Source organism: Salvelinus sp. IW2-2015, linkage group LG4q.2, assembly GCF_002910315.2.
Source record: "Salvelinus sp. IW2-2015 linkage group LG4q.2, ASM291031v2, whole genome shotgun sequence".
NCBI lineage: Eukaryota > Metazoa > Chordata > Actinopteri > Salmoniformes > Salmonidae > Salvelinus > Salvelinus sp. IW2-2015.
This window is the reverse complement of record NC_036843.1, coordinates 11,396,958-11,409,716: the sequence shown is the minus strand read 5'-3', so window position 1 is coordinate 11,409,716 and position 12,759 is coordinate 11,396,958. Positions and strand designations below refer to the sequence as shown.

General features: G+C 45.3%; 1 protein-coding gene across 2 annotated transcripts in view; it reads left to right on the top strand.

The window, feature by feature from the left end:
* The first annotated feature begins 6,254 nt into the window (after window positions 1-6,254).
* msh4 (mutS homolog 4) overlaps window positions 6,255-12,759 on the top strand; it is an 8,268-nt gene continuing 1,763 nt past the window's right edge. For both annotated transcript variants that reach the window (XM_023986655.2, XM_023986656.2), the window contains exons 1-16: window positions 6,255-6,498; window positions 6,743-6,916; window positions 7,009-7,175; window positions 7,333-7,443; window positions 7,530-7,645; window positions 7,749-7,922; window positions 8,037-8,209; window positions 8,336-8,403; window positions 8,554-8,628; window positions 8,716-8,780; window positions 8,879-9,048; window positions 9,208-9,344; window positions 9,592-9,695; window positions 9,950-10,074; window positions 10,786-10,986; window positions 11,111-11,229. In XM_023986655.2, coding sequence (XP_023842423.1) covers window positions 6,348-6,498; window positions 6,743-6,916; window positions 7,009-7,175; window positions 7,333-7,443; window positions 7,530-7,645; window positions 7,749-7,922; window positions 8,037-8,209; window positions 8,336-8,403; window positions 8,554-8,628; window positions 8,716-8,780; window positions 8,879-9,048; window positions 9,208-9,344; window positions 9,592-9,695; window positions 9,950-10,074; window positions 10,786-10,986; window positions 11,111-11,229 — 2,130 coding nt within the window. In that variant the 5' untranslated portion in view covers window positions 6,255-6,347. The remainder of the gene's footprint in view (window positions 6,499-6,742; window positions 6,917-7,008; window positions 7,176-7,332; window positions 7,444-7,529; window positions 7,646-7,748; window positions 7,923-8,036; window positions 8,210-8,335; window positions 8,404-8,553; window positions 8,629-8,715; window positions 8,781-8,878; window positions 9,049-9,207; window positions 9,345-9,591; window positions 9,696-9,949; window positions 10,075-10,785; window positions 10,987-11,110; window positions 11,230-12,759) is intronic.

Sequence of the window (12,759 nt, the reverse complement as noted above, 5' to 3'; positions counted from 1 at the left end):
AGTGTGTCTATGTATGTGGATGACTCAACACCATACATGTCAGCTACTACAGCAAGTGAAATCGCTGCAACACTTAAACAAAGAGCGGCAGTTAGTTTCAGAATGGGTGGCAAGGAATAAGTTAGTCCTAAATATTTCAAAAACGAAAAGCATTGTATTCGTGATAAATCATTCACTAAACTCCTAAATCTTGTAATAAATAATGTGGAAATAGAGCAAGTTGAGGGGACTAAACTGCTTGGAGTAACCCAGGATTGTAAACTGTCAATGTAAAAACACAGTAGCTAAGATGGAGACAAGTCTGTCCATAAAAAAGCGCTGCTCTTTTTAACAACACTATCAACAAGGCAGGTCCTACAGGCCCTAGTTTTGTCACACCTGGACTATTTGTCACGTTCTGACCTTAGTTCCTTTGTTTTGTCTTTTGTTTTAGTATGGTCAGGGCGTGAGTTGGGTGGGTTGTCTATGTTCGTTTTTCTATGATTTTCTATTTCTGTGTTTGGCCTGATATGGTTCTCAATCAGAGGCAGGTGTTAGTCATTGTCTCTGATTGGGAACCATATTTAGGTAGCCTGTTTTCTGTTGGGTTTTGTGGGTGGTTGTCTTCAGTCTTTGTGTGTCTGCACCAGACAAAACTGTTTCGGTTTTTTCACTTTTGTTGTTTTGTATTTTGTAGTGTTCACTTTTTTCATTAAAATAAGATGAACAATTACCACGCTGCGCATTGGTCCTCCGATCCTTCTAACTTCTCCTCCTCAGACAAGGAGGAAGATGAATGCCGTTACACTATTGTTCAGTCTTGTGGTCAGGTGCCACAAAGAGGGCCCTCAGAAAATGACAAAAGGCTCAGAACAGGGCAGCACGGCTGGCCCTTAAGTGTACACAGAGCTAACATTATTTTTATTATTTAGCTAGACAAGTCAGCTAAGAACAAATTCTTATTTTACAATGTTGGCCTACCCCGGCCAAACCCTCCCCTAACCCGGACAACGCTGGGCCAATTGTGCGCCGTCCTATGGGACTCCCGATCACAGCCGGTTGTGATACAGCCAGGGATCAAACCAGGGATTGTAGTGACACCTCTAGCACTGAGATGCAGTGCCTTAGACCACTGCACCACTCAGGAGCCCTTTAATAACATTAATAATATGCATGTAAATCTCAAATGGTTCAAAGTGGAGGCAAGATTGACTTCATCACTACTTGTTTTTGTAAGAAGTGTTGACATGCTGAAATGCACCGAGGTGTAGGTTTAAACTACTAACACGCAGCTCGGACACCCATGCATACCCCACAAGATATGCCACCAAAGGTCTCTTCACAATCCCCAAGTCCAGAACAGACTATGGTAGGTGCACAATACTACATAGAGCCACGGCTACATGGAACTCTATTCCACATCAGGTAACTGATGCAAGCAGTAGAATCAGATATAATAAAATATATACAGTACACCTTATGGAACAGTGGGGACTGTGAGGAAACACACAGAAAGTGAAGAGACACCGTTTACTCAGTACTTTGTTGAAGAACCTTTGGCAGCGATTACAGCCTTGAGTCTTCTTGGGTATGCCGCTACAAGCTTGGCATTCTTCTCTGCAGAACCTCTCAAGCTCTGTCAGGTTGGATGGGGAGCATTGCTGCACAGCTACGAGCGCTCTGGACATCAGACTGGGGCAAAGGTTCACATTCCAACAGGACAACAACCCTAAGGATACAGCCAAGACAACGCAGGAGTGGCTTCAGGATAAGTCTTGAATGTCCTTGAGTGGCCCAGCCAAAGCCTGGACTTGAACCCGATCAAACATCTCTGGAGAGACCTGAAAATACCTGTGCAGCAACGCTCCCCATCCAACCTGACAGAGCTTGAGGGGATCTGCTGAGAATAATGGGAGAAACTCCCCAAATACAGGTGTGCCTAGCTTGTAGTGGTTAAAATGGTACCGGAAGAAATGGCAGCAGTTTTACAGGCGCCCAACCAATTGTGCTATTATGTGGGGTTTTTCGCGTTATTTGTAACTTATTTTGTACATAATGTTTCTGCAACCGTATCTTACGGCAAAAAAGAGCTTCTGGATATCAGGACAGCAATCACTCACCTCGGATTAGACAAAGATTTTTACTTCAACAAGCAGGACGCACAGGACATTCTCCAAACACCCGACAAGGCCAACATCCCAGTTATTGGCAAGAGGAAGAGATGCAGGTACAGAGGACACAGAGGGGGTGCCCCGTAAGGATTCGCAGAAGGCGAGTGGGAAAGCTGCCGTTACCGTCAATATTACTCACCAACGTGCAATCATTGGACAATAAATTAGACAAGGTACAATCACGAATATCCTACCATCAAAAACTGTAATATATTATGTTTCACGGTATCATGGCTGAATGATGACATGGATATTCAGCTAGCGGGATATACGCTGCACCGGCAAGATAGAACAGCACACTCCGGTAAGGGGGGGGGGGGGGGGGCAGTCTGTGCATATTTGTAAACAACAGCTGGTGCATGAAATCTAAGGAAGTCTCTAGATTTTGCTCGCCTGAAGTAGGGTATCTTGTGATAAAATTCAGACCACACTATTTGCCTAGAGAGTTTTCAGCTATACTTTTCGTGGCTGGTTATTTACCATCACAGACGGATGCTGGCACTAAGACCGCACTCAGTCAGCTGTATAAGGAAATAATCAAACAGGAAACCGCTCACCCAGAGGCGGCACTCCTAGTGGCCGAAGACTTTAATGCAGGGAAACTTAAATCAGTTTGACCTAATTTCTATCAACATGTTAAATGTGCAACCAGAGGAAAAACAATTCTAGAACACCTGTACTCCACACACAGAGACGCGTACAAAGCTCTCCCTCGCCCTCCATTTGGTAAATCCGACCACAATTATATCCTCCTGATTCCTGCTTACAAGCAAAAATTAAAGCAGGAAGCACCAGTGACTCGTTCTATAAAAAAGTGGTCAGGTGAAGCAGATGCTAAACTACAGGACTGTTTTGCTATCACAGACTAGAACATGTTCCGGGATTCTTCCGATGGCATTGAGGAGTACACCACCTCAGTCACTGGCTTTATCAATAAGTGCATCGAGGACATCGTCCCCACAGTGACTGTACGTACATACCCCAACCAGAAGCCATGGATTACAGGCAACATTCGCACTGAGCTAAAGGGTAGAGCTGCCGCTTTCAAGGTGCGGGACTCTAACCCGGAAGCTTATAAGAAATCCTGCTATGCCCTCCGACGAACCATCAAACAGGCAAAGCGTCAATACAGGGCTAAGATTGAATCATACTACACCGGCTCTGACACTCGTCTTATGTGGCAGGGCTTGCAAACTATTACAGACTACAAAGGGAAGCACAGCCGCAAGCTGCCCAGTGACACGAGCCTACCAGATGAGCTAAATCACTTCTATGCTCGCTTCGAGGCAAGCAACACTGAGGCATGCATGAGAGCATCAGCTGTTCCGGACAACTGTGTGATCACGCTCTCCGTAGCCGACGTGAGTAAGACCTTTAAACAGGTCAACATTCACAAGGCTGCGGGGCCAGACGGATTACCAGGACGTGTGCTTCGGGCATGTGCTGACCAACTGGCAGGTGTCTTCACTGACATTTTCAACATGTCCCTGATTGAGTCTGTAATACCAACATGTTTCAAGCAGACCACCATAGTACTTGTGCCCAAGAACACGAAGGCAACTTGCCTAAATGACTACAGACCCGTAGCACTCACGTTCGTAGCCATGAAGTGCTTTGAAAGGCTGGTAATGGCTCACATCAACACCATTATCCCAGAAACCCTAGGCCCACTCCAATTTGCATACCGCCCAGACAGATCCACAGATGATGCAATCTCTATTGCACTCAACACTGCCCTTTCCCACCTGGACAAAAGAAACACCTACGTGAGAATGCTATTCATTGACTACAGCTCTGCGTTCAACACCAGAGTACCCTCAAAGCTCATCACTAAGCTAAGGATCCTGGGACTAAACACCTCCTTCTGCAACTGGATCCTGGACTTCCTGACGGGCCGCCCCCAGGTGGTGAGGGTAGGTAGCAACACATCTGCCATGCTGATCCTCAACACTGGAACCCCTCAGGGGTGCGTGCTCAGTTCCCTCCTGTACTCCCTGTTCACCCACGACTGCATTGCCATGCACGACTCCAACACCATCACTAAGTTCGCAGACAACACAACAGTGGTAGGCCTGATCACCGACAACGACGAGACAGCCTATAAGGAGGAGGTCAGAGACCTGGCCGGGTGGTGCCAGAAAAACAACGTATCCCTCAAAGTAACCAACACTAAGGAGATGATTGTGCAGTACAGGAAAAGGAGGACCGAGCACACCCCCATTCTCATCGACAGGGCTGTAGTGGAGCAGGTTGAGAGATTCAAGTTCCTTGGTGTCCACATCAACAACAAACTGGAATGGTCCAAACACACCAAGACAGTCGTGAAGAGGGCACGACAAAGCCTATTCCCCCTCAAGAAACTAAAAAGATTTGGCATGGGTCCTCAGATCCTCAAAAGGTTCTACAGTTGCAACATCGAGAGCATCCTGACTGGTTGCATCACTGCCTGGTACGGCAATTGCTCGGCATCCGACCGCAAGGCACTACAGAGGGTAGTGCATATGGCCCAGTACATCACTGGGGCTAAGCTGCCTGCCATCCAGGACCTCTACACCAGGCGGTGTCAGAGGAAGGCCCTAAAAATGGTCAAAGACCCCAGCCACCCCATTCATAGACTGTTCTCTCTACTATCGCATCTCTACTATCGCATTAATAGGTAATCAAATGGCTACCCGGACTATTTGCATTGTKTGGCCCCCCCCCCCCCCCCAACCCGTCTTTTACGCTGCTGCTAATCTCTGTTTATCATATATGCATAGTCACTTTAACTATACATTCATGTGCATACTACCTCAATTGGCCCGACCAASCAGTGCTCCCGCACATTGGCTAACCAGGCTATCTGCATTGTGTCCCGCCACCCACCAACCCCTCTTTTACGCTACTGCTACTCTCTGTTTATAGTCACTTTAACCATATCTACATGTACATACTACCTCAATCAGCCGAGTAACCAGTGCCTGTATATAGCCTAGCTACTGTTATTTTTCACTGTCATTTTTACTTTTGTTTTTATTTCTTTACTTACCTATTGTTCACCTAATACCCTTTTTCCACTGTTGGTTAGTAAGTAAGCATTCGGCGCACGTGACAAATAAACTTTGATTTGATTTGTAGCGTCATACCCAAGAAGAATCGAGGCTGTCATCGCTGCCAAAGGTGCTTCAACAAAGTACTGAGTAAGGGGTCTGAATACTTTTGTTAATTAATATGATATCCGTTTATTCTTTATTTAAAAAATTACAATAAACTGTTTTTGCTTTTTCATTATGGGGTATTGTGTGTAGATTGATGAGGGGAGACAAATATTTTAGAATAAGGCTGTAACGTAACAATATGTGGAAAAAGTAAAGGGATCTGAATACTTTCTGAATGTACTGTATCTAATAGGAAGGATTTTTAGATGAGGTCTTCCAATATTAGTGCTGTACCCTCTAAACGCAATCACATAATGTTGGGGTCCATCCTTTAAAACACTGCTTTATATCCGTCGTTTTCTCAACATCTTTTACAAAATATGTATATTGTTCTGTTTGTTCCGATGTCTTGTTCTCTGGTGTTGTGAACTCTTCGCCATTTAATCCACGCCCACCTAGACGTGTAGCACCACCCACCTGGCGAAATGCTGCCGAAGATGGTGGATAAATGAAGATAGGTAAACTCAGGCCGTTTACCATTGGGAAAAAATTGTCCGTTTCGGTCTATTTAAGGGGGTGGCTCTCCCATAGATACCAATGTGATATAGCAGCTGGGTCTGGTCTACTGCTGCATTCAAATCAACTGGGAACTCGGTCTTCTCCGACTTCAGTGCGTTCACGACAACTGGAAACTCGGAAATAAACTAGTTCCGACTGGGGAAAATATTTTGAACAGTCATCCAACTCGGAATTCCAAGTCGGGAACTCCCGACTTTCCGACCTGAGTATCAATGGCAAGATGATTTGACCGAGTTCCCAGTTGTTGTGGAAGCACCATTAATGTTTGCTTTGGAATTACAAATGCAGCTTAGAGTGTGTGTGAACTGTGCCTGGTATTACGCTCGTGCGCTGAATAAGTTAGTTGACTCGCGCCCACTGACCTGACGTGGCGGGAAAGTTATAAACGAGTGCTTCTTTGAGGTTAACAAACTGTGACGTGTCCTACATTTATTATAATTTCTCTAAATTTCTCTGCCGAATCACCATCAAAACTCTTTAAATGCTTCGAAGTAGCACAGAGGAGTTGACACCTGGCAACACCACGGACTCCGGAAGAAGCTCGGTGCTGTCACCTTTGGATCATCGAGGCGGACAAAGTGGGCCTGTGTCATTCGGTCGTGGATCAACATCTGCAGGGCTGCTCACAAGAGGTAGGCCTACAGAAACTATTTAACGTTAGATATGTAAACAAGCATGCTAGATAGCAAAGCTAACGATTCTGATGAAATGGAAATCATGTTGGCAAAGTTGAGGACTGCTAAATTCTCAAAATAAGGCTTATACGCATGTTCATATGTTTTATTATCTAGGCTACAAAGCACTTAGCCAGACAGGCTTATTTAGATTGAGTTGTAGTCTACAAGTTGATGGCCTCTTTCTTTGACTCTGGTCAAGTGATTCACAGCTTCAGAGGGGGAAGGACAAGTTCATCTGTCCCACCATCCAGTGGCTCCTCATTCTGTGGGACCCCCAGACTCATGGGGGGGACCCCCAGACTTGGGAGGACCCCAGGCTTAGCTGGGGCTCTAGGCATACACCCTGCATGGACGCCACAGACTGAACCCTCTGGTAAAGCAATACAGACACACGCAACTGAGTTGTTTTTCGCTGGGCTGTCTCAGTTTGAGAGATGAATTATTCCGCTCTCTCCATCCCTGCAGTGACCACTAGCTGCTCCTCTGTGACATCGGCCACTGCTGCCTCTGTGATTGTGGCGGTGGTAGAAGGGCGTGGGTTGGCCAGGGGGGAGATTGGCATGGCCAGTATCAACCTGAAATGCCCAGAGCTGGTCCTCTATCAGTTTGCAGACACTGGGACCTATGCCAAGGTAGAACATAATAAACAAACAGGCTGAATTGGTTTACTGTCTTCAGTATCTCAGAACAGGGAGAGACAGGCAAATCCATCTCCATGCAGCCTAGCTAAGTGCATGGTTATCTCAGTGTACTAAAGGAGCGTTAAACTTGTCTCTGATCCACTATCAGGTTATCACCAAGCTTCACATCCTGGTGCCACTCGAGATATTAATGCCAGACACTGCCAGTGAGAAAGGCAAAGGGACCAAGCTATACAGCCTAATCACAGAAAACTTTCAGGTACTGAGTAAAGGTGGTCTGTCTATACTGCTGAAGTGAGACTTTTGTCTTATGTGTTATTTGTTGCCTAACCTTCTTTGTTTCAGTCAGTAGCTTTCACTGCAATCCAGAGAAAGTACTTCAATGAGAGAAAAGGGCTGGAATACATCCAGCAACTGTCTGCACCAGAGTACAGCACTGTTATTATGGAGGTGCAAGTTAAGTATGTCACTGGGCTCAGAGAGCACAACAATAATAGTCTGTCACTTCATAATAATCAATCAGGCAGAATAACCTGTCCAGTAAACTGCAGTGTTCATCCCCAGATACTATTGCCTGGCAGCTGCGGCTGCTTTACTGAAATACTTTGAGTTCATTCAGAACTCCATCTATGCACCAAAGTCACTGAAAGTAAGCTTCAAAGGGAGTGAGCATACTGCCATGGTTGACTCAGCGTCTGCCACTAACCTGGAGCTGGTTGTCAACAACAGGGACCACAGGTATGGTGGCGTGGCAGAAGGATGTGAAACCGTCTCACTTATCAGTATTTCAAACATGGTCACTACATCAAGAGAGTATGTGACGTGTGTGTGTGTACATTTGTGTGTGTGCAGGAGTGAACATACCCTGTTAGGGGTGCTGAACTACACCAAAACCCCTGGTGGGGGAAGGAGGCTGCGCTCTAACATTCTAGAGCCCTTGCTGGATGTCGATACCATAAACATACGTCTAGACACAATTCAAGAGCTGTTACAGGATGAGGAGCTCTTCTTTGGCTTAAAGAACGGTTAGTAACAGCTACTAACTGCATTACCTTATATTACAGTGATAGGTTTTCAATATTGATTGACAGTTCTGTACAGATTAGTGTGAACTTGTGTATTTCCTTTGCTCATTTCTACCGTGACTGCAGCCATTGGACATTTTCTGGATATAGACCAACTGCTCTCTGTTCTTGTCCAGATCCCCAAGCAGGAAACGGTACATATAAGAGCGTCTGCTAAATGACTTAAATGTAATGTAATATAGATTTTTTTAATATGGTTTCCTGAAGATAAAAGACTTGTCAGAGCCATAATGATGGAACAGTGAGAGGAATGTTAGAATCTGTCAATTTTCCTCTCAATGAAGGTTCAAGTTGCAGAGTCAAAGATTACACATGTGATTCAGCTGAAGCATACTCTGGAGTTGGTACCACCACTGAGGGTAAGTGCTCGGTGTCCTTATAATATATTCAAAATCATTACTGTTGTTGTACCATGTGCCTTTTTATTACCAGTATTGTGTAAACAGATGGTGCTGAAGAACTGTAACACTGCTCTGCTGAAGGCTTACAGCAGCTCACTGGAAGACAACAGGTACATAATCACTAAAGGGATTGGGTTTTCCATTAACAAGCCTCTAGGTAGAACACCTCTCAGGCATATTGTCTCCATTGATCATGTTATGTTCTCAGGTTTGACATGATCCTGGAGCAGATCAAGTCAGTGATTAATGATGACACCAGCTACATGAAGGGGAGCCTCAACATGCGCACACAGAAGTGCTACGCTGTGCGCCCCAACATCAACGAGTTCCTGGACATCGCCCGGCGAGCCTACACTGAGATTGTGGATGACATTGCAGGTGTTCACTAGATGGTTATGATGTTTTAAAGGGATATGCAAATGTATAATCTCTTATCGTATTATCCCTAATTGATTTCAAACACTCTGATGTGTTATGTGTAGCCTACAGTCAGTCTTTCTTGGTGGGAATTACATAATGACCCATGTTGATGCACAGGGCTGGTTGACCAGGTGGGGGAGAAGTATGGCTTGCCAATACGCACCAGCTTCAGCACAGCTCGAGGCTTCTTCATCCAGATGAAACTGGAGGGGGTAGCTTTACCTGATGGGGAACTCCCAGCTGACTTCATCAAGGTAATAACTTATTTGATGAACACCTCTGTACCTGGCAATGCTGGACTGTGGCAATGGTGAATGGATGATACAGAGCTTTAAGTGAGAGAAACCCATTACAAAGTGTCATATAGCTTCATGTTCATGGTTTAAAATGGCTGTACCTGTCAGAATTGCTTTGGCTCTATATTACACTAAAACTTGTTCGGTATTTTCCATAGTAATATATTTTCATATTCTTGCTGTGTTTTATTCACACTTTCCTCAGGTGACGAAGCACAAGAACAACTACAGCTTCACCACAGCAGACCTGATGAAGATGAATGATCGCTGTGATGAGGCCCTGAGGGAAATATTTCACATGTCCTATGTGTGAGTAAAGAGCAGCTTCAGCCTCACAATTATCAGGCTACATTTTCAGTGTATAATGTGTACAGAAAAATATGTATTCTTTGCTTTGATCTGTCTGTCAAACCTACCTTTTTATTTCTGTTATGATCATGTGTCATAAAATATAACTGAGGGAAGTTGGATTGACTTACTATTGTTTACCCAGTAGATGGGGCTATTGAGTTTGGTTTGGCATTGTATATAATTTTGTACTGTTTCCACCTATCTCTTTCCAGGGTGGTGTGTCAGCTGCTGAATACAGTTCATGAGCATATCCACTGTCTTTACAAACTGTCTGATGCTGTGTCCATGCTAGACATGCTTCTGTCACTAGCCAATGCATGCACCATCTCAGACTATGGTAAGTCAAGCAGGAAAGTTAAATGTAATCAATTATTAATTTCCTCCCTACATATCTGCAAAAAGTATGTGTTGCTCAAATTCATAGTTCACGCTAACCATATGATCCAGTCAGATTCAAGCTATCCCTGGAGTGGTGTGACCTCGCTCTGAGTCTAGACAGTATCTGAAGAAACCCACCCACTCATCCATCTCACATAGCAGCCAGTCATAGCAGCATGAGTAAATAGTGTGTCAGCAGCAGCACCCTCTGTTCTCCTCTATAAGTGACAAAGAGGCTGCTGTGATCTGCTCTCTATTTAACATTGGTTGCCCTGCTAGCTTAAGTTGTCTGGGCAGCAGCTCCCATAACCATGTGGGTGGTGACCAATCGCTCACAGCTGTCTGAAACAGGATCTCTGGAGGGACACATGCTGACTGTCAGCCTTCTCTGTCTGTCATCTCACTCTCAGATTACCCTGGTCACGAAACCATTACTGTATTTGACCAGACCAATTTTTCTGCAAGACACGGCTACTGTAGATGTCTGTTTCGACTGCATGCTAGAAGTGTTTTGAACTTTCTCATAAAATGTGATAAAATAACAAACCCAACTGAATGTCATCCACAGCAATTCAACACTGAGTAAAACATTTATTTTCTAACCATGTAATTATGAATTTGAATTGTATTGTGTTCTTCCTAAAGTTGTTTTCCTTCTCTGTGCCTGCAGTGCGTCCTGAGTTCACAGACACACTGGCCATCAAGCAGGGTCGTCACCCCATTCTGGAGCGCATCGTTGGCCAGCAGCCCGTGTCCAACAACAGCTACATCTCTGATGGCAGCAACTTTGTCATCATCACTGGGCCCAACATGAGCGGCAAGTCCACCTACCTCAAACAGGTGGCGCTGTGCCAGATCATGGCTCAGATAGGTGGGTGGAGAAACCACAAAATTAATTTTAAAAGGAATGTAGTTATATAATTAACTTCATTTTCAGTGTTGTAACCATTCAACAGGCTTACTCACAGGTTACTTATATAATGAATCTGATCTAGGCTCCTTTGTCCCTGCTGAGTATGCCTCCTTCCGCATTGCTGACCAGATTTTCACCAGAATCGGGGTGGATGACGACTTTGAGACAAACTCCTCAACCTTTATGGTGGAAATGAAGGAGGTACATTTCCCATACATATTTGCCACTCAGTGGTTTTGTATGTACACTGCTCAAAAAAATAAAGGGAACACTTAAACAACACAATGTAACTCCAAGTCAATCACACTTCTGTGAAATCAAACTGTCAAGTCCACCTACCTCAAACCGGTGGCGCTGTGCCAGCATCATGCTCAGATAGGGTGGAGAAACACCAAAATTAATCTTTAAAAGAATTAGTCATATAATAACGTTCGATTTCAGTGTTTAACCATTCAAAGCTTACTCCACAGGTTAACTTATATAATAATCTGAATCGGCTCCTTGTCCCTGCCTAGTATGCCTCCTCCGCATGCCTGACCAGATTTTTCACCAGAACCGGTAGGAGATGACGACCTTTGAGACAAACTCCTCAACCTGTGTGAAATGAAGGAGTACATTTCCCATACATAATTTGCCCTCAGTGGTTTTGATGTATCACTGCCTCCAAAAATGAAAGGAACACTGTAAACAAACACAAGTGTAACTCCAGTCAATCACACTTCTGTAAAGCAAAAACTGTCCACTATGAAGCAACACTGAATTGACAATAATTCACATGCTGTTGCTGACAATGGATAGCAAAAGGGTGAGAAGATTATAGGCACATATTTAGCAGAGCACCCCGCAATGAAAGGAGTGGTTTCTGCAGGTGTGACCACAGACCACTTCTCAGTTCCTATGCTTCCTGGCTGCACTGTTTCTGGTCACTTTTGAATTGCTGGCGGTGCTTTTCACTCTAGTGTAGCATGGACGATCTACAACCCACACAGGTGGTCAGGAGTCAGCTCATCCAGATGGCACATCAATGCAGAGCTGTGAGAATAGAAGGTTTGCTGTTTCTGTCAGCGTAGTGTCCAGAGCATGGAGCGAGCTACCAGGAGGGAAGCCAGTACATCAGAGACTGGAGAGTCCGTAGGAGCGGACAACAACCAGCAGCAGGACCCGCACCTCGCGCTTATGTGCAAGAGGAGGAGCAGGGGGACACTGACCAGATAGAGCCCTGCAAAATGACCTTCCAGCAGTCCCACAAATGTGCATGTGTCTGCCCTCAACGGTCAGAAACACGACTCCATGAGAGGTGGTATGAGGGCCCGACGTCCACAGGTGGGGGTTGTGCTTACAGCCCAACACCGTGCAGGACTTTGGCATTTGGCCAAGAGACACCAGAATTGGCAAATTCGCCACTGGCGCCCTGTGCTCTTCACAGATTAAGGCAGGTTCACACGCACATGTGAAAGAGTCTGGAGACGCCGTGGAGAATGTTCTGCTGCCTGCAACATCCTCCAGCCTGACCGGTTGGCGCTGGGTCAGTCATGGTGTGGGGTGGCATTTCTTGTTTGGCCGCACAGCCCTCCATAGTGTGCTCGCCAGAGCTAGCTGACTGCCATTAGGTACCGAGATGAGATCCTCAGACCCCTTGTGAGACCATATGCTGGTGCGGTTGGGCCCTGGTTCCTCCTTATGCAAGACAATGCTAGACCTCATGTGGCTGGAGTGTGTCAGCAGTTCCTT